The following is a 26,066-nucleotide window of genomic DNA, read 5'->3' on the forward strand; positions in this document are numbered from 1 at the left end:
TCAGACAGTGTTGTCAGTATCTGGTGTATCTGCATTAGTTGCTATAGTAATGATGTGAGCATCAGCACAATGCCAGACTTTCACACACAAATGAGAGTAGCTGTCAGTGTGAAAGGAGAGGACAAAAAATTTGAAAAGTTTTGTCTCTGCTCATGTCTATCATGTAAATTTTGGTGTATAAAGGAAAGTGTGAGTGAAATCCTCGCTAAACCCACCTTCCTTAGAGTAGTAGAGGATCTCCACTTTGCGCTCTTCTGACCCGAGCAGGGCCTGCGCCAGCTGTGCCAGGGCGCTCTTCATAGTGCCCGGCCCCACCAGGAACTGACACGTGCAGGACTGCTGCATGATCTCTGCCCGCGAGAAACCAAACATCTGACAGAAGCCCTCATTGCAGTAGATAATCCCACAGTTCTTCACCTGGGCGTTAGCAATCAGGAATTTACGGTCTGTCCGGGTAAGGGTTAAGAAAGAGTTAAGAAAGGAAAAATTCATTAAAATGAACATTTTCAATATTATCAGGGGGAAAAAAGACATTTAAAAAGTGCATTTAAATGTTTAGTTCACCCAAAAATGAAAATTATCCCATGATTTACTAGCCATCCTAGGTATATATGACTTTCTTCTTTCAGACGAACACAATCAGATATATTTAAAAATATCCTTAGGGAATGGTTGTGAATGGGGGGCCGCGTTTTGAAGTAAAAATAATGCATCCTTCCATAAAAAAAGTAACCCATATGACTCTAGTGGGTTAATAAAGGCATTCTGAAGCGAAGCAATGCATTTTTGTAAGAAAAATATCCATATTTAAAACTTTATAAATCCAAATAACTAGCTTCCGGGGGACGACCGTAAGCAGAATGTGCAAGTCAATTGGCGGCGGAAGAGTATCCTTTGACTGAGCTTACAACACTCCTACATCCTGCGTCACACATCGCGTCAGAGGATTACTCATTTGGCGCATGTCGACTTGCGTATTCTGCGTACGGTCATCCACTGGAAGCTAGTTATTTGAATAAAGTTTAAATATGGATATTTTTCTTACAAAAAAGCATCGCTTCACTTCAGAAGGCCTTTATTAATGCCCTGGATTCATATGGATTGCTTTTCTTGTTTTTTATTTTTATGGATGGATGCATCATTTTTGCCTTCAAAACACGGCCCCCCATTCACAACCATTATAAACCTTGGAGGATGAAGGATATTTTTAAATATATCTCCGATTGTGTTCGTCTGAAAGAAGATAGTCATATACACCTAGGATGGCTTGAGAGTGAGTAAATCATGGGATAATTTTCGTTTTTTGGGTGAACTATCCCTTTAACACACACTGAAATTTTGTGGTTGTCAAATTATAGGCCTATGGGGTAAGTTGTCACAATGGACAGCTTATTATTATATTATTCTTATAAATAATTATATTATTATTATTATTAATGTAAAACATTAAAATAACTTCAGTGTAACCGGACTTTCTTACTGAGAGTTGCAAGCTTTCTTCCATGTGTCTTAACTAGCTCTTCTCCTCAATACAGGATATAAATATTTGGAATCAATTTAAAAGTAAGATAATTGGTGACAATGCTTCTAAATTTTACAATGATTAGTGACCTAAAAATAGTTTTAACTAATAACATTTTTAAATCCATAACTATATTTTTTTTCTTGTTTAGTCTATCAAAGAAAAAAAAAGTTATCAAAAAAAAAATGTAATACATATCCACACACTTGATGATTGTGGGAATGCTTTTGGTTTGATTCTTGTTTTGTCTGTTTTATGTCTCTTTTTTTCTTTGCCTTCCTCTTCCTGTATTATACTACTGATCATTATCTGTATTTCCGATGCCTGCTTTGATATGAACAGGAAATCTGCTGACAGCAGAGCTATTTTTGCAGCAAGAGCTGAATCACACATCAGCTTCAACAGGTGGAGAGCAACACAGTTCATCTTAAGACGGAATGGAAAGGAAATATCTTTGCTCCTTTTAGCAAATTAAAATTCTATATATTAAGGGGTATTTCACATGTGCCTCTGAGGTCACACACTGCCTGCTTTTCTCTCTGAATCTTGTTTCTCCATCTCTGAATGGTAATTGTGTTTGGTGACAGGAACTTTAATGCCCCTCAGCATCAAACTCATTATCGCCTTTTTACTTCAGGAATAGAACACAACGCACTGAGATGGTTGCCTAGCAGCCGCAAAATGACACTTAGCCTTAACTGATAGTGAAGGGAGGAACTTATATGCAACGGCACACATATACATGCTTGCATACTTAAAAGATGAGGAATTATCAATGCACACATTGGATAACTGATGCATCCAGTAAAGGGAGAAGGAATTATAACATGAATGATTTGCTCAAAAATAATAGCTAACATAAAGCAAAAGCAGGCCAAAGTTATGAAACAGAAGAATTCAAAACAAAGTCTCTTTTACATGTTTTTGAGGGTTCAAAAGTATACAACTACTGTAAACCATGAATAGTGTACACAAAGCAATGATGATTAAAAGGTATATTGGAATAATAGCTATATAGGCCTATAATTTTTCCCTTGTTATGCTAGAATCTTATCTGCTAAATTATTAAACGTAAATGTATGACTTGTTAGCATCTGTTTGCCTGAAAACAGACTCTGACTAACTCTAGAACATGTATCATTACTGAAATGCTTGAAAACCCAGCAGAAACTTATATTTTCACCTGTATAAAAACAAAAAGAAAAACTTTTACTAGGTACTGTAACCTTTTTTATTTTGACTTGTGGGGAAGAACCTCATTAAGGGCCTTACAGAGCAGGCATAGGTCAAGCTTTGGGTTTATCATGGGGTAAGACTATAAATTTAAGGTAATTAGGGCATATGGACAGATATTAAGGTTATGATTTGGATTTCAAATTTCAAAGGGCTCTTCATAAAGATAAAACTTGGAAACCTGTTAAAAATTCTGCTTCCTCCTTTAGACTGAAACAAAGAGTGGAAGCATCAAACATTACAGGACAACTGTGGTGAAATAGGACGTTGGAAATTGTTAAATAACTAATGGTAGCCTATATTATGCAAATGTCATTCCCTAGTGTAATGACACATGTGTCTAAAATCAGGAAACATGATTGAATGAACAAAGCAGGTGCACAACATAAATAAACACATGCATATACAGAGAAGAATGGAAAAACAAAGGGGCAGATGGTTGTTAGCAATTTTCCATATTAGTCATAGATTAGTTTTTCCGTTGCATTTACATAATGTATATAAAATAAGCTTGGTCTGTTGATTTACTCTCATCTTATGTTGCAAACTGCCATGCAAATTAAATCTCAAACTGATACCCATGACTGACCTGCACACTTCCAATGGCCGCTCGCTCTCTGACAGTTTCTCACGGAGTGCGTATACGACCCCAATTGATCAATAAACAATAGCATTGCTATATCTATATTTTAGACTACAATAGCACATTTCTGTCCTTTAAAATACCTTCTAACCCAACGAAAGGAAATGAAAAGTTTTTAAACTCACTTTGCCCGTCGAATTTCTTGATGATGGTGTCCAGATAGGTGTTCTGAAGAGCGACGTGTCCCCGGCGCACAGGCATTTTCACGCGTGGACAGATTCAAGAGCCCTCTTATTCTGGTTCTTTCTCTCTTTCAAGGACGACCGAGCAAGACGAACGAAGATAATCTAGAACTCGAACACATTGTACAGGTAACAAGTGTTTATAGCCCCAGCATTAAACAAAAAGGACACGTGAATGCCTATGGGATCCTCGCGAAAGTGAAAAGTCGCCGAGTCTAAATGCAAAGTAAAAGAAAGCCGGTTTGAATGAAAGCAAATGTCTTGCAGTTTTGGGACTCGAAACTCTCTCGCCGTCGCATGAAATGTCGCTCCGTGCAGTGGCACCGCATGGATATGCTCCCTGAAACCAGACGAAACATAAATAGAAGAACAACGCGAGACAGCAGAACTGACGCCGACACCTCAGAGGCAGCGCGCGGCTTGGCTGATGAAGCTCGTTGTGGAATAATGGTACGTTGCGTTCACAGGGGAGGCAGTGGACACAGCTGTCACTTTTGACAGAAGGCAGATGCGCGCTCATGCTCCTCTCTCTCTTTCTCCCTCTCTCTCTCTCAGAGAGCGTTTATCTATGTCCTAGTGGGATGCAGTCCACCAACGAGCACAACATTTCCACCAAACACCATAACAGCACACAACCTTTCACTTACCGTAGGCTACATTTAAAGCATTTAGCAGAAGCTCATTTAAATGTTTTTGATAAAATGTTTGTTTTTGTTTTCTCTTAGTAACTGAATTTTTTGTAAATTTAGGAATCTTTCATGTCAGGTTGGGTCAAGTTGTCAATTGTTGTAAATGTAATAACAACAGCAAATTTCTTGATATGTTCCTATATACAAACAAGTAAAATATCAAGTAATTTGCGTTTCAGACAAAATATGGCCAAATAGTTTGTAGGTCTATTTCTGACAACCAAAATAGTTCCAAACAAAGCCAAAGTGTGGAGCTTTGACTGTCGCCAAGCAACGCTCAGTCTTAAAGAGGTACTTCACTGCTGGCAAAATGGGCTTTCAATAAAACATGGCTCCCTATGTAGTGGAAAGGCGAAGCAAATCGCTGCCACCCGACAAGAAAACAAAGAAAAAGTCTGTCTTCGTCCCTTTTGCCAATGTAGAAAAACTGCAACACCCATAATGCACTGGGCCTGTTGCCGTCCAAGGCCACTCCCACACCAGGCTGCTATGGATACACTCACCAAGGTCAAATAGTAGGAAATACTACTTAGTAAACTTTTAGTCATACTGGTGTCGACTTGTGTTGCAAGAATTCAAAGAGTAAACATTTAACGGGAGTGAGTTACTTTTGTTTTGAAGGATCCAGCACGTTGTAGGCTGTGGCTAAAGTCAGCAAAGAAAACCTCTGTGTAGTCAACATTTCAAACTGGATGACTATGAACACAGTGTTTTATACCAAACGGAGAGGAAAAAAGAAAAGAAACTGCTCTCCTGTCAATTCCACCCAACCACCGAAGCAAAACACTGTGTTATATTTTCAAAATTATGCTGTTTAAAGAGTAGACAAAGTATGATATAATTTTCAGCGATGTACTCCTATTACATATGAATAGGAGAAACTGCAACGTGCAATATGACGTAATATGTCCCACGTTCTAGATTGTGGCTATAACGGATACAGCCAGGTTTTCACAAAAACACCGACCAATTGCTACTCAAAAAAACTACCGTTTCAGGGGGGAACCCCCACTTTCTGGGGGCAAAATCCACTTTTTTAAAATTCACATCCCAGGGGTTAAATATCATGTTAATTGGGGATGCTTCAGCCTGAGGACATGAAAAACAACTGTGGCAGTGGTGTTAAAGTATCCCAATTCCACAGGTAAACTGCAGCCTTGGCAATACAGCTATGGCCAAATCTGACCATAAAAGAACAATAAATTAAATTTGATTGTTTAATTAACGTCTACACCTATACCCCAACCCTAAAATCCTACCCTTACAATAATGCAAATACAGTAATTAATTGTTGTTCAGTGTGACAAAAATGACGCAATATGGATGTCCGCATGCCCAGTAGGACAATTTGTCTTTAGCTGTATCCCTTCTAGCCCCAACCTTGATTCTAAGTAAAAGAGCCAATCGCTGATTGTTAAATTAATTGCGTCACTGTAGCTGCCTTTAGAAGCTCCGGTTCCCATAGAAACCTGAGACTAGCACTTAGGACTGCACATGCGCAGGGTATTGGAGCGTTATGCTGCGTTCACACCGAACGCGTCTGGGGCGTCAAATTCGCGCCAGACGCGTCTAGTTGGACGCTTAAACATTTTGAAGTCAGACGCCTCAGACGCGCGTAAAATTCGCTCAATTCGCGCGTCTAAACAAAGTGTGTTCAGACGCGAATTCGCGTCATAGGAGGGGCTTTCATCTCTTTCTGCACAGATCCTCTGAATAAACACATAATCTCGTCAGTTGGAAACCTGTAGCGGCAATTTAACTCGGTTATGCCGGCCGGCTTTTGCTAGCTAGAAGGTGGGCTAGTATCAACGGCTAAAATCATGCAAAAAGTTGTACAACTAACCAGATTTCGCTTATTCTCTTCCAGGCAAGGTCCTTTTTATTCCTGTCTCGATAAAAATATATATCATAGAGCTCAGGGTGGCCTCACACAGCGACTATTATCTATTATATATATATTATCTTTGTCTGGTATATATCTTTGTTCTGGTCTCCACCGCTGATCACGTCATAAACACGTTACTACCAAAGCAGAGTCCCTAATTGGTTAACGCGCCGCGAATTTACGCCAAAGTTCAGATTTTTCAACTCGGGCGTTTGGGCGTCAGACGCTCAATTCGCGCGTCAGCCGCGTGAACGCTCAATTCGCGCCGCGCCATTCGCGCGTCAACGGCCGATTCGCGCCGCGCTAGACGCTTGATTCGCGCCGCAGGACACCTAGACGCGCGTTTACATTGACTTAACATGTAAATCAGACGCCTCAGACGCCCCAGACGCGTTCGGTGTGAACGCAGCATTAGAAACAACATTTATTGGACAGTTCATGTCAGATTTTGTTGCTGATTTGAAATATGTCATTTAATTATGAGTTCGGCAAGCACTTTTTGATATTTCAGGATTTCCCCAATTCAAATAGATAGGACTTGGGGCCAGTTGCTTAAACTGCTAAGACTAGTCTTACAAGTTAGACATCACATTTTCTTTCTTTAATACTGTTCATGACCAGTGTTGGGGAAAGTTACTTTTAAAAGTAATGCATTACAATATTGCGTTACTCCCTAAAAAAGTAACTAATTACGTTACTTCGTTACTTTTTATGAAAAGTAATGCGTTACTTTACTTTTGCGTTACTTTTTCTCACCGGGGCTGGGCTTGCTTGTTTGTTTGTTTTTTAATAACAACAAAAAGTTCTATTTTTGGCAAAAAAGGCCCTTTCACACCAAAAGTGAAATCAATAAGCCTCAGGCTGAAGGAAAAGCATATTTACACCTGTACAGTAGAGGGCGCAGCTCAAACAAACCTTTCAGATGTGCTGCCGTTCTGGATTTAAGAAGAATAGGATACAGGAGAAGGAAGTTCTAGTTCTTATTTCTAAATCTAATCTAAAGTATTTCTGCTTATTAGTATGGCTGAATTAGATATATTGAAGGTCAGCAGCAGAGACATTGGTTAATAATTGAGATTAAATACATAAGGTATATTTGTGTAATTTAATATAGTGAATTATTACAGGTTTGCAAAAATTCTGAGATTGCATTTCACTGTTTTTATTCATTTTGAGGAATACTGAATGTTTTTGTGCAAGTGAGATGAGTAAATGCATGTTCACATTTAGTCTAGAACTACAATAACCATCATGCTTACACAGCGCACACAATATCTCTGCACTTTATTTCTCACAACATGGGGACAACATGTCAGTCAATAAATGTGAAAAAGTAACTTGCGTTACTCATTTGAAAAAGTAACTTAGATATTTTGTTGTAAATTGAAAAAGTAATGCGTTACTTTACTAGTTACTTGAAAAAGTAATCTGATTACGTAACTCAAGTTACTTGTAATGCGTTACCCCCAACACTGTTCATGACTGATACATAAAAACATAGATTAGTCTATGTAAAAAGTAAGGCTGATTGCCCCTTGACTAACTGCTAGTTGGTCATACTAGTACTAGTACAGTCTTAACATAACAGCTATGTTTATGCAACTGGCACTTGGATGCCCAAAATAGCCGGCTGCAAATATGGCCACCGAGTGAACAGACTTTCCTTGAAAGGGACTTTGGTTAATAACCTTCTTACGATCCGAATGTCCGTGGGCAGGGACACAGACTGAACATGTAATATGCATGCAAATTACTTCACCGTTTTCACAAATCCGCATTTGACAATAATGGTTGTTTTCAAAAACGTGCACAATTAAACCCGTTTTCAGTTCCAAAAACGCTGCCGTTGTGTAAATGAGTGGCCCAAATGCATAAAAGGTTTTCAGTTTTTAAGTTGAAAATGGTGTTGTGTAAATGCCATGGCCCCTAAGTTAAACTGCTCTGCATTGCTGTATGAAGAATGATAGAAAATAGCCTCTTCATCAGCCTAAATAACAGTGTGATCTCTCTCTGTCACCTCTCTAGTGGTTTCAGTAAGATTCCAGAATGGAAAATCCCTCATCGGTGTCTAGCCAAATGAGAACACCACTACTGAAGTGTTTTATCTGTCCCACATATTTCCAGTATCCCAGAACTGATTGCTTCCCAACCATATACAAACACATCAGAGAGGACAGACTCTTGAGAAAAAACATCTGATCTCCCATACAGTATTATCCTATGAAAGTTTGATCATAACGACTGCTACGTCTTGTCTCACATGAAAACTGTTCCACGTATACTGATATCAAATATGTCTAGTAATATCCTGTCCCTCTCACCTTCCACACTAAGCTCTCTTAAGTGATTCTCATTTTTAACAGGAGATAAATGCTTCACTGCTGGAAGCAGTCTTAACCTGAGTGTGAATGAACCGTCAGAAATGCAGTTGTCGTGGAGAGATCTGACACAGTACGACAGGTTTAGCTGATTGTGACGTACTTTGCACAGATTCTCTGGGTGCCTGAGTAAAGAGGTGGCGGCGCTGGGGGGTCAGACTAGGGTTAAATAGGAGGAGATGTTTGATTACAGCCTGAACAACCTCTCTGATATCCGTCCATAGCTTTCAGTGGTGGTGTTGGTGTCTGCTGGGCACAAAAGAGATTTGTCTTCCAACACATCTTAAATCACATCTCTTTATTAATTGTGGGAAATTTGTATTTATTTTGCTCTATCACAGGCCTACGGAGCCCCTAAAGCAGGGCTTCACAACTCAAGATCAACTTTCCTGCAGAGTTTAGCTCCAACCCTGATCAAGCTCACCTGCCTGTAGCGTTCTAGTAATCCTGAAGACCTCGATTAGCTTGTGGGATGGGTGGAAAAAAAATATATTTCAATGATTTTGCTTTCTCTCACAAAAGTATTAAGTTCCCCCGAGAAAGTTTGCTTGCACGCATGGATGAAAATAATATGAGGTAGGAGGGGAAAAAAACTATTTTAGTGCTTTTGTGAGTGGCAAAGTTTCTTGGAGGAACACAATAGTTTTGTGAGCTAAAGCAAAGTTTCTCAGGGGAATGCAATTTTGCAAGAGAACGCAAAAGCTTCGAAATATAATTTTCCCTTTCATATCTTTTTTTTTTTTCCGTCACCATATCCGTTAGTGACTCTGTACTGATCAGAGTTAAATAGGCATGAAATAAGTTGTGAGCAGATGTTTTGACGATTATTCTAAATCACTGGGATTTTGATATTATTGGGATATTAATATTGTTCCTACTGCAGGGACTTACTTCTGTGTTTCTCATGCCCATATTACCCACAGATCCAGAAATAAGCTGCCTATAATGATTTTTTCTTAGTGCAATGTTTAACTTGGAACCATTCAGATGCTATCAGACTATGCGTCATAAGTATTCCCTTTCTGATACCTTAGATGTTGTTAGCCTTTAACACTTCTTTAAAGTACATCAGCAAGGACAGCATGTAATTATGGCTCTCAGTTGCCCTTGTTCCAGAGTTGCCACACTCCAAATGACTCATCTAATATGGCCCAATTTCTTCACACAAGACTCAACTCAAGCCAAATTCTCGATGCCCCCCTCTGTGAATATCTAGCATTGCTGTGAAATGTTTTAGTGACCTCAAAGCTGACTGATCTGAAATGACATTTTAATTCATGAGTTTTGATTTTGACATTTGTTGGCTCAGTGTTTTTTGTAGTGATGTGTCGTTCTTGAACGATTCGTTCATTTTGAACGAATCTTTAATGTGACTCGGGAAGAACAAGTCGTCTCGGGGGGTGATTCGTTCAGTCGCACATGTGCAATATTCTACAGGTTCTGTACTGCTAGAAGTAGTTCACCTGATGATTCAATTGATTAGTTCATTTCATGAGTCTTTCGGGTTTTTGAGTCGTTCCTTAATCACGTGACAGACCCATACACTAAGCCAATGCATTCTGAGCCGGAAAGAGAATTGATTAGTTCTTTTTATGAGTCTTTCGGGTTTTTGAGTCCTTCCTTAATCACGTGACAGACAGTCCCATGCTAAACCAATGCATTCTGAGCCGGAAAGAGAATTGATTAGTTCTCTTCATGAGTCTTTCGGGTTTTGAGTCGTTCCTTAATCACGTGACATACCCATACACTATGCTGTGTGACCCAAGCACATTATATTTATTAGTAAATAACGTTAACTCTCCAGTTTTGTTTGAGTTTGTGTTACAACTGTTAAAGCTGAAGTTATCATAACCTTGATGTTTTAAACTAACATTAATAATTCAAATTCAAAATGTTATTTGCTTTTAATTTATGTCATTATGTCCTTTTTGAGCAATCTTCTTATATTAGACCAATATGTCAAGTCTGCCTAGGAAAAGCAATTATTATAACAGCAAACTCAAAATTGGAGTAAAAATGAACAAACTAGGCTATAAATACTTTGTATTGTAGGCTTGGATTATTATATTATTATATAGCCTAGTGTTTATTTACAGATAGACAGTCAAAAAGATAAATTAATCAATATTTTATTTATAACAGGGCTTTATTTATTTATAATAACACACCACAGATCCTCAGTAACAAAAACAGTGACAGAAATGTCAGAAATAGCGTATGGGTCTGTTACGTGATTAAGGAACGACTCAAAACCTGAAAGACTCATGAAGAGAACTAATCAATTCTCTTTCCGGCTCAGAATGCATTGGCTTAGTGTATGGGTCTGTCACGTGTTTAAGGAACGACTCAAAAACCCGAAAGACTCATGAAATGAACTAATCAATTCTCTTACCGGCTCAGACTGCATTGGTTTAGCATGGGACTGCCTGTCACGTCATTAAGGAATGACTTAAACCCGAAGACTTGTCAGACAAGAGGTGAGGTGAGCTTAATCAGCTTGTCATAAGACTCAGGTAAAGAATTAATCATTTCTGAATCTAGCATTGTAGTTTTGTATTGTTTGTAGTGGGATCAACGTTTGCATAAGTAGTAGATGTGTTGGGGAAGTAACACGTAACATTTTAATTACATTTTGCTAAAATGAACGAAATGAACGAAATGACTCGAAAAAAGATTCGTTCATTTTGTTGAACGAGACTCAAAAGTCCGAGTCAGTAAAATGATCCGAACTTCCCATCACTAGTTTTTTGAGGAAATCTACCCAGCTGGCAAAAATGTTCCCCGATTGGGCCAGGGACATATTTCTCAGCATAGGTTTTCTATATACACATGGGGTCTGGACCATCAAATCCAGTTTCTGTCCATTCTGTTAGAACAGTGGTGTTGGGGGTAACGCTTTACAAGTAACTTGAGTTACAGTTACGTATTTCAATTTACAACACAATATCTAATTTTTGTTCACATTTATTGAGTGACTGCTCTCTTGTCCTCATGTTGAGAGGAATAAAGTGCAGAGGTGTTGTGTGCATTGATGTACTTCTATGATGGTTATTGTAGTTCTAGACTAAATGTGAACATGCATTTACTCATCTCACTTGCACAAACACATTCAGTGTTCCTCAAAATGAATAAAAACAGTGAAATGCTATTTCAGAATTTTACACAAACCAGTAATAATTAACTATTAAATCACACAAATGTACTTCATGTTCTTAATCTCACTTTATTAACCAATGTCTTTGCTGCTGACCTTCAGTGATCTAATTCAACCATACTAATAGGCAAAAATTAAATTAGATTAGATTTAGAAGTATAGATTTATAGTGTTGGACTTCCTGTTCCTGTATCCTATTCTTCATTAATCCAGAATGGCAGCACAGCTGAAAGGTTTGTTTGAGCTGCGCCCTCTACTGTACAGGCGTAAATATGCATTTCCTGCTTATTCATTCACTTTTGGTGTGAAAGGGCCTTAACTTTTGTCAGAAATAGAACTTTTTTTTGCTGATTTTAAAAAACAAACAAGCAAGCCCAGTTCAGGTGAGAAAACGTAACGCAAAAGTAATGTAACACAATTTGTTGTTTTTTTAGGGAGTAAGGCAATATTGTAATGCATTGTTTACAAGTTTGGAATGCAGACTTTTTTTTTCTTTTTTTTTAGATTTAGTAATTATCAAATATTAACAATACCAGTTAGAATAACCACCAAAATATCAACATTTAACAATGACAAAATATGACATAAAATCACAGAGAGATAGAAAAAAGGGTGACTTTCCAAACAAACATGCACAGCATGCAAAAACAAAGATACAGCACGCCCCATGTAGGCTGGTTAATGAACAAATGACTCTTTTGAGTTGTTACTTTTAATGTTCAACTGACAAACTCACATTACCATTTTGAATCAGTCTGAATCCATCAGAGCAGCTACTGAATCAATATACCAATGACTCACTTATTAAACTTTAAGTTTCATGTTGATGCATCTTCACCTCAATATAACCATTAGGCTGCTTTTACTTGTTGTGCCACTAAGTGAGCAAAAATACATTTTTCTAGCATGTTATATGTTTGGAAACGGTTCTTTTAACCCTAAAAGATGTGTAGGTTTTCATTTCTTAAACAACCATGTATTAAGATGTATCATGGCCATATTCCAGGATGACAATGTCAAGATTCATCAGGCTCAAATTGTGAAAGATTTGTTGGGAGGGAGCATGAAGAATCATTTTCACACATAAATTGGCACTGACCTTAACCTCAGTGTAAGTTTTTGGGATGTGCTGGAGGAGACTTTACAGAGTGCTCACCTCTTGCATTGTCAATACAAGATCTTGTCCAAAAATGTATGCACCTCTTGATAGAAATAACATCACAACTTTTATTTCCATCGAGAGGTGCATCATTTTTTAGTTAAGATCTTGTATTGGCAATTCATGTGTGAAAATGATTCTCCATACTCCCTCCAAAACATTCTTTCACAATTTTAACCCTGATGAATATTGGCATTGTCATCCTGGAATATGGCCATGATGTGTCTTCCTACATGGTTGTTTAAGAAGTGAAAAGCTACACACTCCATCTTTAAGGGTTAAAAGCCAAACATTGCCAAACATATAACATGCTAGAAACATAATAATCACTGTAACAATGATCCATTCATAGATTCTTAAGCATTTGCCTATTAAAATCCAAACAGCGACTTTTTTTATTTTTTTGCATGCGCAAAATGTCTTTATGTGTATAGCTTACAGTTTTTATTCATGACATGTTTATTCTCATTTTTGTAGGTTACTGTATGTTACTGCAATGAAATTTCTTAAGTTAGCCTACCCAATGCAATTTGACAACAAAGAAAATCTAAAACGTTAATGGGTTAGAAGACCATTTTTGTTCAGAATGCTGTTAATTTGACCCCAAATTATTCACTGATATTGCAAGTAATGAAATGAGTGCTGTTTATAATATAATTCTTACTTCTGCCAATGAATACTGAATATTATTGACATCATACTGCCTTTTGTAGACCCAGAGTATGAGTATGTCACTTCATATGGTCTCTAAATTAGATACTGTTACGTACTTGTAGGAGAGATATTTCACTTTGTAAACCTGTGAGAAGATTTCAGGTTGAGAGAATGTTCTTTGGTTTTAAATTTCATTACACTTCCTCTTCTTGGGAAGGATTCATTATCTTGATATCCAGGACATCAAAATCTTAAATAAGAGCAAACCTAGTTCTGCAGTAACTTAGCTGTTGCCTGTCAGCATACCCTGACAAAGACGTGTAATCCCCTCTAACCAAGCGTGGAATCCACTCTGTCAGTGACCCTGTCAAACACACCTGTCACTCAAACCTTCTGCCCCCTTGACATGTTCACATGTGACAGATCACTGTCACTTCCTATTTCGTTCACTTCTAAGTCATTATTAAACAATCAGAATGCATCAGCTGCAATGACAATGCTGTTTTTCTTCTATAAGCTTATAAACAGAACAGACATCACCAAATATTTTTTTAAATTTTTTTTATTATTATTACTATTAATGTTAGCCGCCACAATACAGTGACGTCCATTTCAGTATGCAAGAGTAGTGTGAAAGTTAGTCCTCTTCGTTTGAAAACATAGCTCAGTGTTACTTGGCAGTATTATCTCACAGTAAAGGTGCGATCAGACTGCTAAATTTTGCATGCAAAAAAAGGTCCATTATCAAAAAATGTTACACAGAAGTCAAACCGAGCAGCTTTTTGTTGGTCAGAGCAGCTAATTCACAAACATGAACATAATCTGCATGGGAAGCTTTTTCACCCTCATGCGGAACTCACGATCACGTGTATTCCTATTGGAATGACTGGATTTTGCCTGCAGTAATGGTAAATATGGCTGCATCTTAAAACAACAGAAAAGGCATCAGTAGCAAAATTCCATTAATTCACCTGTTCATATGATGAGTAACACTATGTCAGATGTTTATAATGAGTTCAGTAAGATTTGTTGTTGTTGTTGATTAAAATGTACAATTAATATGTTTTCTATAGATCAATCAAGCCAACAAGCAATTTTATCCTGGGTTCAAAGAGATGAGTTAGCTACTGTGCAAAAACATTGTGCATACACAGTGAAGGAGGAAAAATGTTCATAGCACCGCTGACACAATCCATCATCCATTAAAAAACTCTCACAAAGATCTTGCTGTTATAGTTCCCTTCTGCCTTACTTTAACGCTGACCATTCAGATTCAAAAACTACCGGTTCCAAACCTGCTCTTCTTCATTCTTACAGACTACAATACATTTCAGAATTAAATCTCTACAGTTTGTGCTTGACAAAAAAACTACAATCCCCATGTACTCGCTCTGACCACTAGAAACGTTTTGTTCTACTTTCTACTTTCATCTTTTCAACCATGACTTTTTATGGCACAATTGGCGATAAACTATTCTACTGTCATGCTAATATTCTTCGCCACAACAGAGACAGATACTATAAAGAGAGAGGCCCAGGAAGAGACAGAGATCAAAACACAGTTGCGTATCGCTTATTGTTGCTAATGTAATTGAATATAGTTCCCAGGAACTATATACACTAGGAGAAAATAAGCAGGAAAGTTGACAAGAAATCATATTGGATCGCAGCATTAGTGAAGGAGCTCTTCAGTTGCAGCCGATCCAGTATTTGAGACTGATTACGGCAGATCCTTCCTCTCCGTAGTGGACTCTTTAATGATCTGTGAAAGAGAGATCGCACAGGTTAGTTTTAGTTGGGAAATTATCATTATTATTATTTTTGCATTTACACATACAGAATATTAATGAATTTGATTTAAAAATAAGTAGTTACACTTTACAATAAGATTCCATTTGTTAACATTAGTTAACTGTGTTTGTTAAAGGATTAGTCCACTTTTAAATAAACTTTTCCTGATAATTTACTCACCCCCATGTCATCCAAGATGTTCATGTCTTTCTTTCATCAGTCGAAAAGAAATGAAGATTGAATGAAAACATTCCAGGATTATTCTCCTTATAGTGGACTTCAATGGAGCCCAAACGGTTGAAGGTCAAAATGACAGTTTCAGTGCAGCTTCAAAGGGCTTTAAATGATACCAGATGAGGAATAAGGGTCTGATCTAGCGAAACAATCGGTCATTTTTGAAAAAATACAACTGTATATGCTTTATAAACACAAAATATCGCCTTGAACGTACTTCCCATTTCCGCATTCTTCAAAAAACTTATGCTGTACAGTATGTCCTACGCCTTCCCTATTCAACTTACGGAACGAACGCGGCGGCAGTTTCCGTTTTTTTCCGTAAGTAGAAAGGTGTAGGACATACAGCGTAAGCTTTTTGAAGAATGCGGAAACGGGAAGTACGTTCAAGCCGATATTTTGTGTTTATAAAGCATAAATGGTTGTATTTTTTTGATAAGACCCTTATTCCTCGTCTGGTATCGTTTAAAGCCCTTTGAAGCTGCACTGAAACTGTAATTTAGACCTTCAACCGTCTGGAGGTCATTGAAGTCCACTATAAGGAGAATAATCCTGGAATGTTTTCATCAAAAACCTTAATTTATTTTCGACTGACGAAAGAAAGACATGAACATCTGGGATGACATGGGGGTGAGTAAATTATCAGGAAAAGTTTATTTAAAAGTGGACTAATCCTTTAACATGAACTAACAATTAAAAATACTTCTAAAGCATTTAGTAATTTTACATAATGTCAATTTCAACATTTTCAACAATTTCAAAAGTTGTATTTGTTAATATTATTTAATGGACTTTATTGTCCATTGGAGCTAATGTTAGCAAAGATTAAAGAATACTGTAACAAATGTATTGTTCATTAACAGGGACTTTATTGTGTTCCCAAAAATATACATTTTTAACATAAATATTGCATGTAATGCAATGCTGAATATTGCATGTAAATGCAATGATGTAATGTAATAAATTTACTTTTGGGCTATGACCCTCAGTCAGGCTGGATTTTTGGCCTTTCATTGTAAAAAGTTTGGGGACCTCTGCTCTAATACAATGTATGAAAGAACAAATGAACGAATCAATAAATGAATCAATAAATGAACAAAAGAATAAATGATTTTATTCTGTTGTGAGAGAGAGATTGCTGGAAAAGAAAATGTTGCCATCTCCTGATGATTACGTAGAAGTGCATTCATGTGAAGTGGATGTCAAAAACTTTAAATGGGTGTTTTTGTAAAGGTTGATGAACAGCGTTTACCTCCCCGTCACGAGTCTCAACAGTTCGTACAACTATACTCCTCTTCACATGTGCCTCAGGAGTCAGCCTAGTATCCATGCTGGTGTCTAGCAAAACACACACACATGATTAAATAGAGACATTTAAATCAAGCTGTAATCAACAACTGGATGATGAATTACTACTCACCTCTAAACTGTAAGTTGGTGAAGTTCTGCACGGGAACAGTGATTCTAGAAGAGGTGGGAGAATATAAATTGAATCATATCTGAATTTAGTCAGTGTGTTTCATGCTGTTTCTCTTCTTTCCTCACCTGCTTTCTTCTCCTTCGAGTAGCTTCCTGTAGGTGGCAATTTCAATGTCCAGGGCCAGTTTTACATTGAGCAGGTCCTGGTACTCCTGCAAGTGTCTGGCCATCTCTTCCTTCAGCATCTGGATCTCATCCTCCAGACGAGCCACAGTGTCCTGGTAACCGGCCGTCTCTATGGCGAAACGTTCCTCCAGCTCTCGCAGCTGACGCTCCAGGGACTCGTTCTTAAAGACAGTGTGAGATTTGAGAGGATTTTATCCATTATTTCTCTGCAGTCAAGTACTGAGGTCTACAGTGAAATTATTGTTGTTCTTAAGTTTGGTGACAGGTGAAGTGAAATACTTACAGACCCACGAAGAGATTCCAGGTCACAGGTCAGGCCCTGAATCTGCCGACGATACTCATTGGCCTCCTGCTTAGCTTGCCTCAGAGCCTCTCCGTTCCGATTGGCTGCATCAGTCAGATCAGCAAACTAATAAAATACATAATACATTTTTTAAGTATCATGACAACTCTGAAGATTGTTAGCATGGTAACGGATATGACAATGTTAATGTATTTGGTCTTGGCAAAATAGTACAGGAACTTGCTACTGCCAATACATACGCCGATACGCTGCTGCGAGTAAGACACAGTGCAGCTGCACAAATAGCAAATATATCATTAACCTGTAGCAGATCTATACAGGTGGAGCTGGGGAAGGTGGAGGGTTTTAGAGGAACTCCGAAGCGCGATGCAAACTGCTATATATGTGTGTGTGTGTGTGTGTGTATTGTCAAGAGCAGGGGTTTTGTACTATAACACATTTTGGTGTAGAAACAGTTTTCATTCAGAAATTGCTAGTAAATTTCAAAATTAATTACAAAGGAATAACAAGTAAAACATTGAATTGAATATGAAATTTTGAAGAAGGACTGAAAGAGTATTTTCTTGTAAAACGCACTCTAATAATCTGCTTTATTCAAAAAAATTTCGATATTTAATTTTTATACAGTGAAGGGTAATTTTATAATATAATTTGTATTGTGTGTATATTTCTAATTATTATATTATACTACATGTGTGTTTGTTCATGTAACCTTTGAGCGATACCACTCCTCAGTCTCCTGCATATTGGAGGTGGCCATGGCCTCAAACTGAGCTCTGATCTCCTTCAGGGCAGTAGTTAAGTCTGGTTTAGACACATCCAGATCCACATGAACCTGTTGGGCCATCAGCTGCTCCTGCAGCTCCTCATCTCCTACACATAGGAATAAAAAGAGTAGAAAGAGTTTCCAGGTGAATATAATGGTTTGGTACAACACAGTGTCAGATCAAATCTGATCTTTAATGTTCATACTGTGATTTTGCAAACAAAGAAATTGTGAAACTGTTTGTTAGGTCAACGTCATCAAAATCCAATATAGCTACAAACAGCCAGATTAAATCAGCAGATTTGAGATAGATATCCCAGTTGAAGTAAAATCAAAGAGACAGGGATGAACTGAACAGATGGTGGTAATGAGGAGATAGTGGGAGAGATAACACACCTCTTCATGGACCTTCTTCAGGAAATTGATCTCATCCTGCAGAGCATCAATCTTCCTCTCCAGCTGTACGCGGTTCAGAGCCGCTTCATCCACTTCCTGGAATCAAAAGTGAAATGCATGACAGCAATGCTAACTCTTTCATGATATGTATGAATGAGATGGGAATGGAGTGGTCCTTACTTGTCTGAAGGTGTTAAGGTTATTTTCTGCATCTTGCCGTAGGGCAGTTTCATCTTGAAGTCTGGAAGACAGTTACCATTACTAAAGTGAACTTTCTCTCAACTTAAAAAGGATCCAAAGTTCAACAAATGACTATAACCGCATATTCAAGATTTGTGACCAAAATAACCCCCAGAGACCCAAGCATTGATACTGATGGAGTATTTTTTTTATATATTTTCCCTCCTTTCCATATTTTTCTTTTATATTTCTATATATTTAGAAAAGGTTGGGTTCTAGTTATAAAAATCATGTTGTTTATTCACTTTCTAAAGCTTTCACTTAAGAAGCATTCATAGCAAGCCATAGGAGGCTGAAATTTGGATATATTTATCTCACAGTGCCAATGACTCGCTTATTAAGGCAGTCACTTGTCACCAACTACTAACATAACGATAACCTGCAGAAAGACTGAATATTCCTACATGAAAAATGACAATCTGTCTGGAATGGTGCAGACATGGACAAGCGGAATGATACAAACAGTGAAAAGTTATAAAATATATGAAAAATATAAAATATATGAAACTTTATATGTATAGTTACAGAAAATGTACATTTCAAATAAATATTAATATTTATTTGTTTAAAAAATTACAATAAATTTAAGAAAATCTGCTGAAAATTCAGTTTTTCCATCACATGAATTAATTACATTTTAAAATATATTCAAATAGAAAATAGTTAGTTGTATTTTGATCAAATAAATGCAGTCTTGCTGAGCTTTTTTACTTATTTAAAACACACACACACACACACTTTTGAATGGTAGTGTATATATAGGACATATCTAATGATTACAGCCCTGACTAAAAGAATCCCCTAACAACAAAATATATGCTTTGTTATCTGTGATGCATGATCCATCCCTCAAACTGTATCCTAAATAGCTATATATGATGAATCAGTCATGACAGCTGTAATGAAAGGCTCCCAGTGGAGGTGACCTATCATGGTGTGCTGAGACCTGCAGGAGGGGGCAGGACAGGGTTCAATGGATCACTCATGCATCATTAACTGCTCACACACACACACTGCAACAACTGCTCTTTCCCACGGGGTGGAGTACATGCACACCCTTTCATATACTTGCTACACCTGACACAAGCAATCCAATATACACAAATGCAAACTATTCCAAATAAATAGTGTCTAGTCTGACCATAAAAATAAATACATAAAAAATAATCTATTTGATAAGATTCCTATAAATGTTTTCACTTTTTTTAAGATTAATATCTTGAATAAAATTTGCTCTCTGGATTATCTGCTATGGGAAACACACCAGTCACCACTGATTCCAATGAGCTGAAAGTTGAGGGTTTGGAATTTGGTTTAAAAAATGTGGTTGTGCTCTCTCATACCTAACAACAGGACATCTGCACTGGGTGTGTTCAGCCTTTGTGGAAGCTGTGCTGAGGTATTGTGCCCCTCCCTGCCCCCATAGCACTCAGTGTATCAGGCTTTAGCTTGAAAAGAGAGGCAGTGTGGGATTGAATGGGAGCAAGAAATGGAGAGCCTCTCATTGAAAACAGACTCTGGATGCTATTAATAACTAGTAACATTGTAGTTTTGGCAGTGTAGTGATGTGGAAAAATGCTTAAGATGCTGCTGTTCTTAAATCTTAAGAGATTCTCTATACATAAGACAGCTGTTCTTAAGGGCAGGTTAATAGATGGCGTTTCTTTGACATGGCTATTGAACTTTTTTGTGACATTGTTCTCCTGTTGCTTAGCGTTCTTCTTGGTATGTCCTGGAATGCGTGATACCTCCACCCCAGCCAGACGCATCTACTCGTACACAAGTACACCCTTTTTAGGGTGTATTTTACTTTGACAAGTTGGTTAGAGTGATTTTAACTTTGTAATGTCAGTTGTTTTCATCAAGACACCAGTAAATCAAAGTACAAAGTGACCTGATAAAAGAGCTGAATTATTGTATCACTTAAAAGTGTCTGTCAGTAGCATAAATGTGAAGGTAATGTCAATAGAAGACAACTGCCAAAATCAGAAGTTACCTTGAAGATGAAAGTTTGTAAATGAAAGTTTTTATTACTTCAATTTTATATTAATTCACAATCTCTCTCTGTATGTTCATCTTTCACAGATTAAAAAAACTTCCATATATATATATATATATATATATATATATATATATATATATATATATATATATATATATATATATATATATATATATGCACATGGGGGTGAGTAAATTATCAGGAAATTTTAATTTGAAAGTGAACTAATCCTTTAATAAATAATAATTAAAGTCCCCCTGTGGTGAAAATTTAGTTTTTAATGTTGTTTATATGTCTATCTGGTGATTTTAACATGATTTAAGACAACCCATGTGCAAATTCATAAGTCAACACCATTGCTGACTATTTTATGTTTGAAACTGCAGGGGAAAAAGACAACCCACGGTTTGAAATCGCTGGTGTTTCTGACGTAACAAACTACCTTGTAACCAATCACATCAACGTGTCAGCAGGCTTTAGCATATCATTAACTGACAAGAGTCTCAAAAGAAGGTTATATTTTTCTGTTGATATGATAAATCGGGTAGATTTAGCAATATGGCGGGTGTATGACGCATATTACGATGTTATGATGAACCATAAGCCTTTCTCCACTGACTTTAATGTGTTCAAAGCGTTTCTAAGGATACTGAATGTTAGAAGGCAGCTGTCTGACTCACAAACGTAAACATGATTTGTGTAAGATTAGCAACACATTATTAGCTGTTTCATAATCAAGCAAAAGTCTAATCGTATTAATTACAGTTATGTGTCCGACATTGTAAAAAGCGATACCATTGTTCAGCGTAAGCTGACCGAGTGGATCTCGTCTGAGCTCGTGCCAGTGAGTGGAGGCGGGGCTAATTATCATATTCATAGATCATTGTATATTTAATGAGGCAAGGGTGTAGAGTTACATTCAAGATATTCAAAGACATTAAGAATTTTTTTCACAGGAAAAAAACTTTTGTAATTTTGGTGATTAAAGATAAGTTTTAAAAGACAAAATTATTGACTACAGGGGGACTTTAAATAATAAATGTTAAATTTGTTAAATTGCTTATTAATAAATGTTCACATTTTGATTATTACTGTTGTTTCTAGTAATTATGTGTCTGATTTTTAATTTCCAACCTTTTGGGGAGGGGGGGGGGGCATATATGTATGTATATATGTGTGTGTGTGTGTGTGTTTGATTCTTACTGTTAAAATACAATTAGTTAGATTTTTCCTCTCATAATCATTACTATTATTATTATTATTGGAAAGTTGCATTCAAAATCCACTTTGCTTAAAAGTCTGGGAGAGTACCTTGAATGGGCATTACACATCTGTCCTTACCTCTGTTTAAGAGTGGCAAGGTCTGAGGCCAGGTTGTCTCTTTCAATCTCCATTCTGGCCTTCCCAGCGTTGAGGCCATCCACCTGTCTGCGGAGCTCCCTCAGCTCCTCCTGGTAGATGTCCCCCAGACGGCTGGGCTCCTTCCCCCTCAGCTGGTTCAGCTCTGCCACCAGCATCTTGTTCTGCTGCTCCAGGAAGCGCACTTTCTCGATGTAGCTGGCGAAGCGGTCGTTCAGCCCCATCATCTCCACCTTCTCGTTGGTGCGCGTCTCCCGGTACTGGGCCTTCAGCAGGGAGTCCGCAGAGAAGTCCAGCCGCTCCCCGCCCAGGGACAAGCGTGAGGTGGACAGGGTGGCTGGGCTGGAGGTGAGGTGGCGCGGGCTGCTGTGGAGGGACAGGCGGCCCGTGCTGAGGCGGCTGCTGATCCCCACGGACGGGGAGCCGCCCGGTGTCCCGAAACGCTTTCGGTAGGATGAGAAAGCACGCTGGGATTCCATGGCAGAGGAAAATGAGATCGGGTGTGGGTGAACTTTGGGTTTTTATAGAGAAGGCGGGGGAGAGAGAGGGGGTCCAATGGGGAGGGCAAAGGCCAGGGGGTGTGTATGTGAGCCCGGAATTGTTTGTGCTTGTCCACCCAGTCTCCTGACTGCCTCTTTTCACTCTACTCTGTCTGTGTCTCTGGTGTGGGGTGCACCGTGTGTGGGGAGGGGACACAGTCACTCAGAGAAAATCCTATTCATGCCACTGCTGGAACACAGACACACAGAGACAGACTCTAATGGCACTGATATTTGACTATCACTTCAATTCTCCCTCACCCCATGATAAAATGCTGCTTTGTAACTCTTCTGAGTTAATTTGGAGTTCCTTCTTGGTCAGAGTTTTTTTCTGCCGTTCCAAGAGGGATTTTAATGATGTCACACAACACTGGGGCGATTACGTAATTCTTCATTATAAAAAGAGTCTAACACTCTCTTTTGTGCTAATCTTGGAACATCACACACACACACACACACACACACACACACACACACACACACACGCACACACGCACACACACACACACACACACACACACACACACACGCACACACACACACACACACACACACACACACACACACACTTCTCAGCACCACTGATTCATATCTGTTTACCAGAAAAAGTATTTTGCTTTACTATTCAGCAGTATAAAACCCACACTAGAAAGGCCTGTTTACCCAGCAATGAACATTATGTGAATATTTTTTCACCCTCATGTTGTTCTTGTATGACCTTTTTCTTTTATGGAACATGAAAAAAGATATTTTGAAAAATTCCTGAGCTGCTCTCGGCCATACAAGGAAAGTAAATGGAAACTGCAAAAACCACTGTTGTTATTGTTAAATAAAACTAAAACTATTAACAAAAATCCTTTTTGTAAATGGAAATAAAGCTGAAATAAATTAAAATATAGATTATTTGATAGATTATATAATAGAATATTAGATAAAAACTTACTTCCTTGGCAGCTACTGAAATAAATATGTTTTGAAGTAAACTTGAAGTACTAAAATTATAAATCTTCATACAATAACAGTGATAACGCAAAGAAATCTGAGGCAATATGTAAAGTACTTAACTAATGTTTAAATAAAATTTAGCTTCACTTTAGAAAAAAATATGGTACTAGATAGTACTAAAAATGGTTCTTTGGCTCGTAATCATAGGGGAACCACTTTAAGTGCTGTATAGCACCAAATCTTGGTGCTTCAGTGGTTCTTCAGCGGTTCTTCACTGGTTCTTTGGGATGACTGAAGTACTAAATAGCACCACTACCGTATACAGTACCTGTGAAGCCCAAGCTTCAGTAGTTTTCAGTGGTTCTGTGGTTAAGGTGCTATATAGCAAATAACCTGTTAAGCCTTTTTAAAGTTTCTTTATGAGCCAAAGAACTGTTTTGCACCATTTTTGTTGAAGAAATAAAATTATAAAAAGATATGGCACCTCTTATGGGTTCTTCATAGCACCATTTGACAAAGGTGTTGTAGAGCACCTTTAAAGATATGATGCTGCATAGCACCAAAAGTGGTTCCCCTATGATTCAAGAACCACTTTTGCTATATGGCACTTTTTTGGACATTGTGCTAATAAATTTATTTTTTTATGCCTGTATATATATTTAAATTATTCATACCCTTGGTAAAAATGACCAAAGAAGTCTGTGAAAATAAATCGGCATCGTTAATACTTTTGATCTTTTATTTTAAAAATCTACAAAAATTCCAACATTCATTGGAGAATAATAATTTTAAATAGAGGGAAAATCTCATTATGAGAGAAATGTTTTTCTCTAATACACATTGCTCTCAATTAATCATACACTTTTATTCAATACTTTTTGCAACCTTCTTTTCCCAAGATAACAGCTCTGAGTCTTCTTCTATAATGCCTGATGAGTTTGGAGAACACCTGACAAGAGATCAGAGACAATTCCTTCATGCAGAATCTCTCCAGATCCTTCAGATTCACAGATCCATGTTGGTGCTTCTTCTCTTCAGTTCACTCCACTCATTTTCTTTAGGGTTCAGGTCAGGGGACTAGGATGGCCATGGCAGAAGCTTGGTTTTGTGCCCAGTGACCCATTTTTGTGTTGGTTTTGGATCATTGTCCTGATGGAAGATCCAACCACAGCCCATTATAAGACTTCTAACAGGGACAGTCAGTTTTGATTTTTTATCTGTTGGTATTTGATAGAATCCATGATGCCATGTATCTGATCAAGATGTCCAGGACCTCCAGCAGAAAAATAAACCCACAACATTAAAGATCCAGCAGTATATCTTGTACTTGAAGCAATTTTTTTTTTTGCTTCATCTGACCATAGAACATTTGAAAAGTAACTGACACTACTGGAACTTCAAACAGGATGGGTTATATGGTCAGATGAAACAAAAAATTAGCTTTTTTAGCAGCAAACACTCAAGATGGGTTTGGTGCACAAAGGGGTAAAAAGTACCCCATGTGTAAATGAAATATACGGCTGTATCTTTAATGTTGTGGGCCTATTTTTCTGCTGGAGATCCTGGACATCTTGCTCATGATACATGGTATCATTTACTCTATCAAATACTAACAGATAAAAAATCAAAACCTGACTGTCCCTGTTAGAAGTCATATAATGGGTCGTGGTTGGATCGTCCATCAGGACAATGATCCAAAACAAACATCAAAACCAACACAAAAATGGGTCACTGAACACAAAACCAAGCTTCTGCCATGGCCATCCTAGTCCCCTGACCTGAACCCTAAAGAAAATGAGTGGAGTGAACTGAAGAGAAGAAGCACCAACATGGAGCTGGAATCTGAAGGATCTGGAGAGATTCTGCATGAAGGAATGGTCTCAGGTGTTCTCCAAACTCATCAGGCATTATAGAAGAAGACTCAGAGCTGTTATCCTGGCAAAAGGAGGTTGCAAAAAGTATTGAATAAAAGTGTGTGATTAATTGTGAGCAATGTGTATTAGAGAAAAACATTTCTCTCATAGTGAGATTTCCCCCCCATTTAAAATTATTATTCTCCAATGAATGTTGGATTTTTGTAGATTTTTTAAATAAAAGATCAAAAGTATTAACGATGCCGATTTATTTTCACAGCCTTCTCTGGTCATATTTACCAAGGGTATGAATAATTTTGAGCACGACTATATAAATATGAATGTAGCCTTATTGTAAATGAATGTATGTAAAAGATATAGAACAAAAATGGTTTGGCTTATGCCCTCATCAGCAGTCTACAAAACAGTATTGGAGTGTTACAGTGGCAGAGAGACACTGGGGCACTAGACTCACAGCCAGACAGAAAACAACACATCCACCAAAACAGATTTCTAGGGGATGAGCTCATCAG

General features: G+C 37.8%; 2 protein-coding genes across 6 annotated transcripts in view; both read right to left on the reverse strand.

The window, feature by feature from the left end:
* Positions 1-5,044, reverse strand: part of kcnh6a (potassium voltage-gated channel, subfamily H (eag-related), member 6a) — a 45,236-nt gene extending 40,192 nt beyond the window's left edge. Inside the window, exons 1-2 of one of the 5 annotated variants that reach the window (XM_048204725.1) lie at positions 3,524-4,692; positions 216-446 (exon numbers count right to left, since the gene is read on the reverse strand). In XM_048204725.1, the coding sequence (XP_048060682.1) occupies positions 216-446; positions 3,524-3,599 (307 nt within the window). In that variant the 5' untranslated portion in view covers positions 3,600-4,692. Of the gene's footprint in view, positions 1-215; positions 447-3,523 lie in introns of all 5 variants that reach the window. The other 4 variants (XM_048204742.1, XM_048204716.1, XM_048204733.1 and 1 more) reach the window with 4 other exon arrangements.
* A 9,717-nt stretch (positions 5,045-14,761) lies between these two features.
* On the reverse strand, positions 14,762-22,702 carry LOC125276859 (glial fibrillary acidic protein). Its single transcript, XM_048204784.1, has 9 exons — positions 22,179-22,702; positions 18,776-18,836; positions 18,592-18,691; positions 18,146-18,303; positions 17,413-17,538; positions 17,070-17,290; positions 16,945-16,988; positions 16,777-16,862; positions 14,762-15,261 (listed from the first exon to the last, which is right to left on the reverse strand). The coding sequence occupies exons 1-9, from the start codon at positions 22,673-22,675 to the stop codon at positions 15,220-15,222; spliced, it is 1,335 nt and encodes a 444-aa protein (XP_048060741.1). The 5' UTR covers positions 22,676-22,702; the 3' UTR covers positions 14,762-15,219.
* Positions 22,703-26,066: the final 3,364 nt, after the last annotated feature.

Source organism: Megalobrama amblycephala, linkage group LG1, assembly GCF_018812025.1.
Source record: "Megalobrama amblycephala isolate DHTTF-2021 linkage group LG1, ASM1881202v1, whole genome shotgun sequence".
Lineage (NCBI taxonomy): Eukaryota > Metazoa > Chordata > Actinopteri > Cypriniformes > Xenocyprididae > Megalobrama > Megalobrama amblycephala.

What these genes read in the sequence shown, in the direction of transcription:
- LOC125276859 (XM_048204784.1), bottom strand. Translation starts at nt 22,675, where the DNA reads ATGGAATCCCAGCGTGCTTTCTCATCCTACCGAAAGCGTTTCGGGACA. An exon ending in TGGAATCTCTTCGTGGGTCT is followed by an intron (nt 17,291 to 17,412) that starts GTAAGTATTTCA and finishes ACTGTCTTTAAG; the next exon opens with AACGAGTCCCTGGAGCGTCA. An exon ending in TTGAGACTCGTGACGGGGAG is followed by an intron (nt 15,262 to 16,776) that starts GTAAACGCTGTT and finishes TCTCTTTCACAG; the next exon opens with ATCATTAAAGAGTCCACTAC.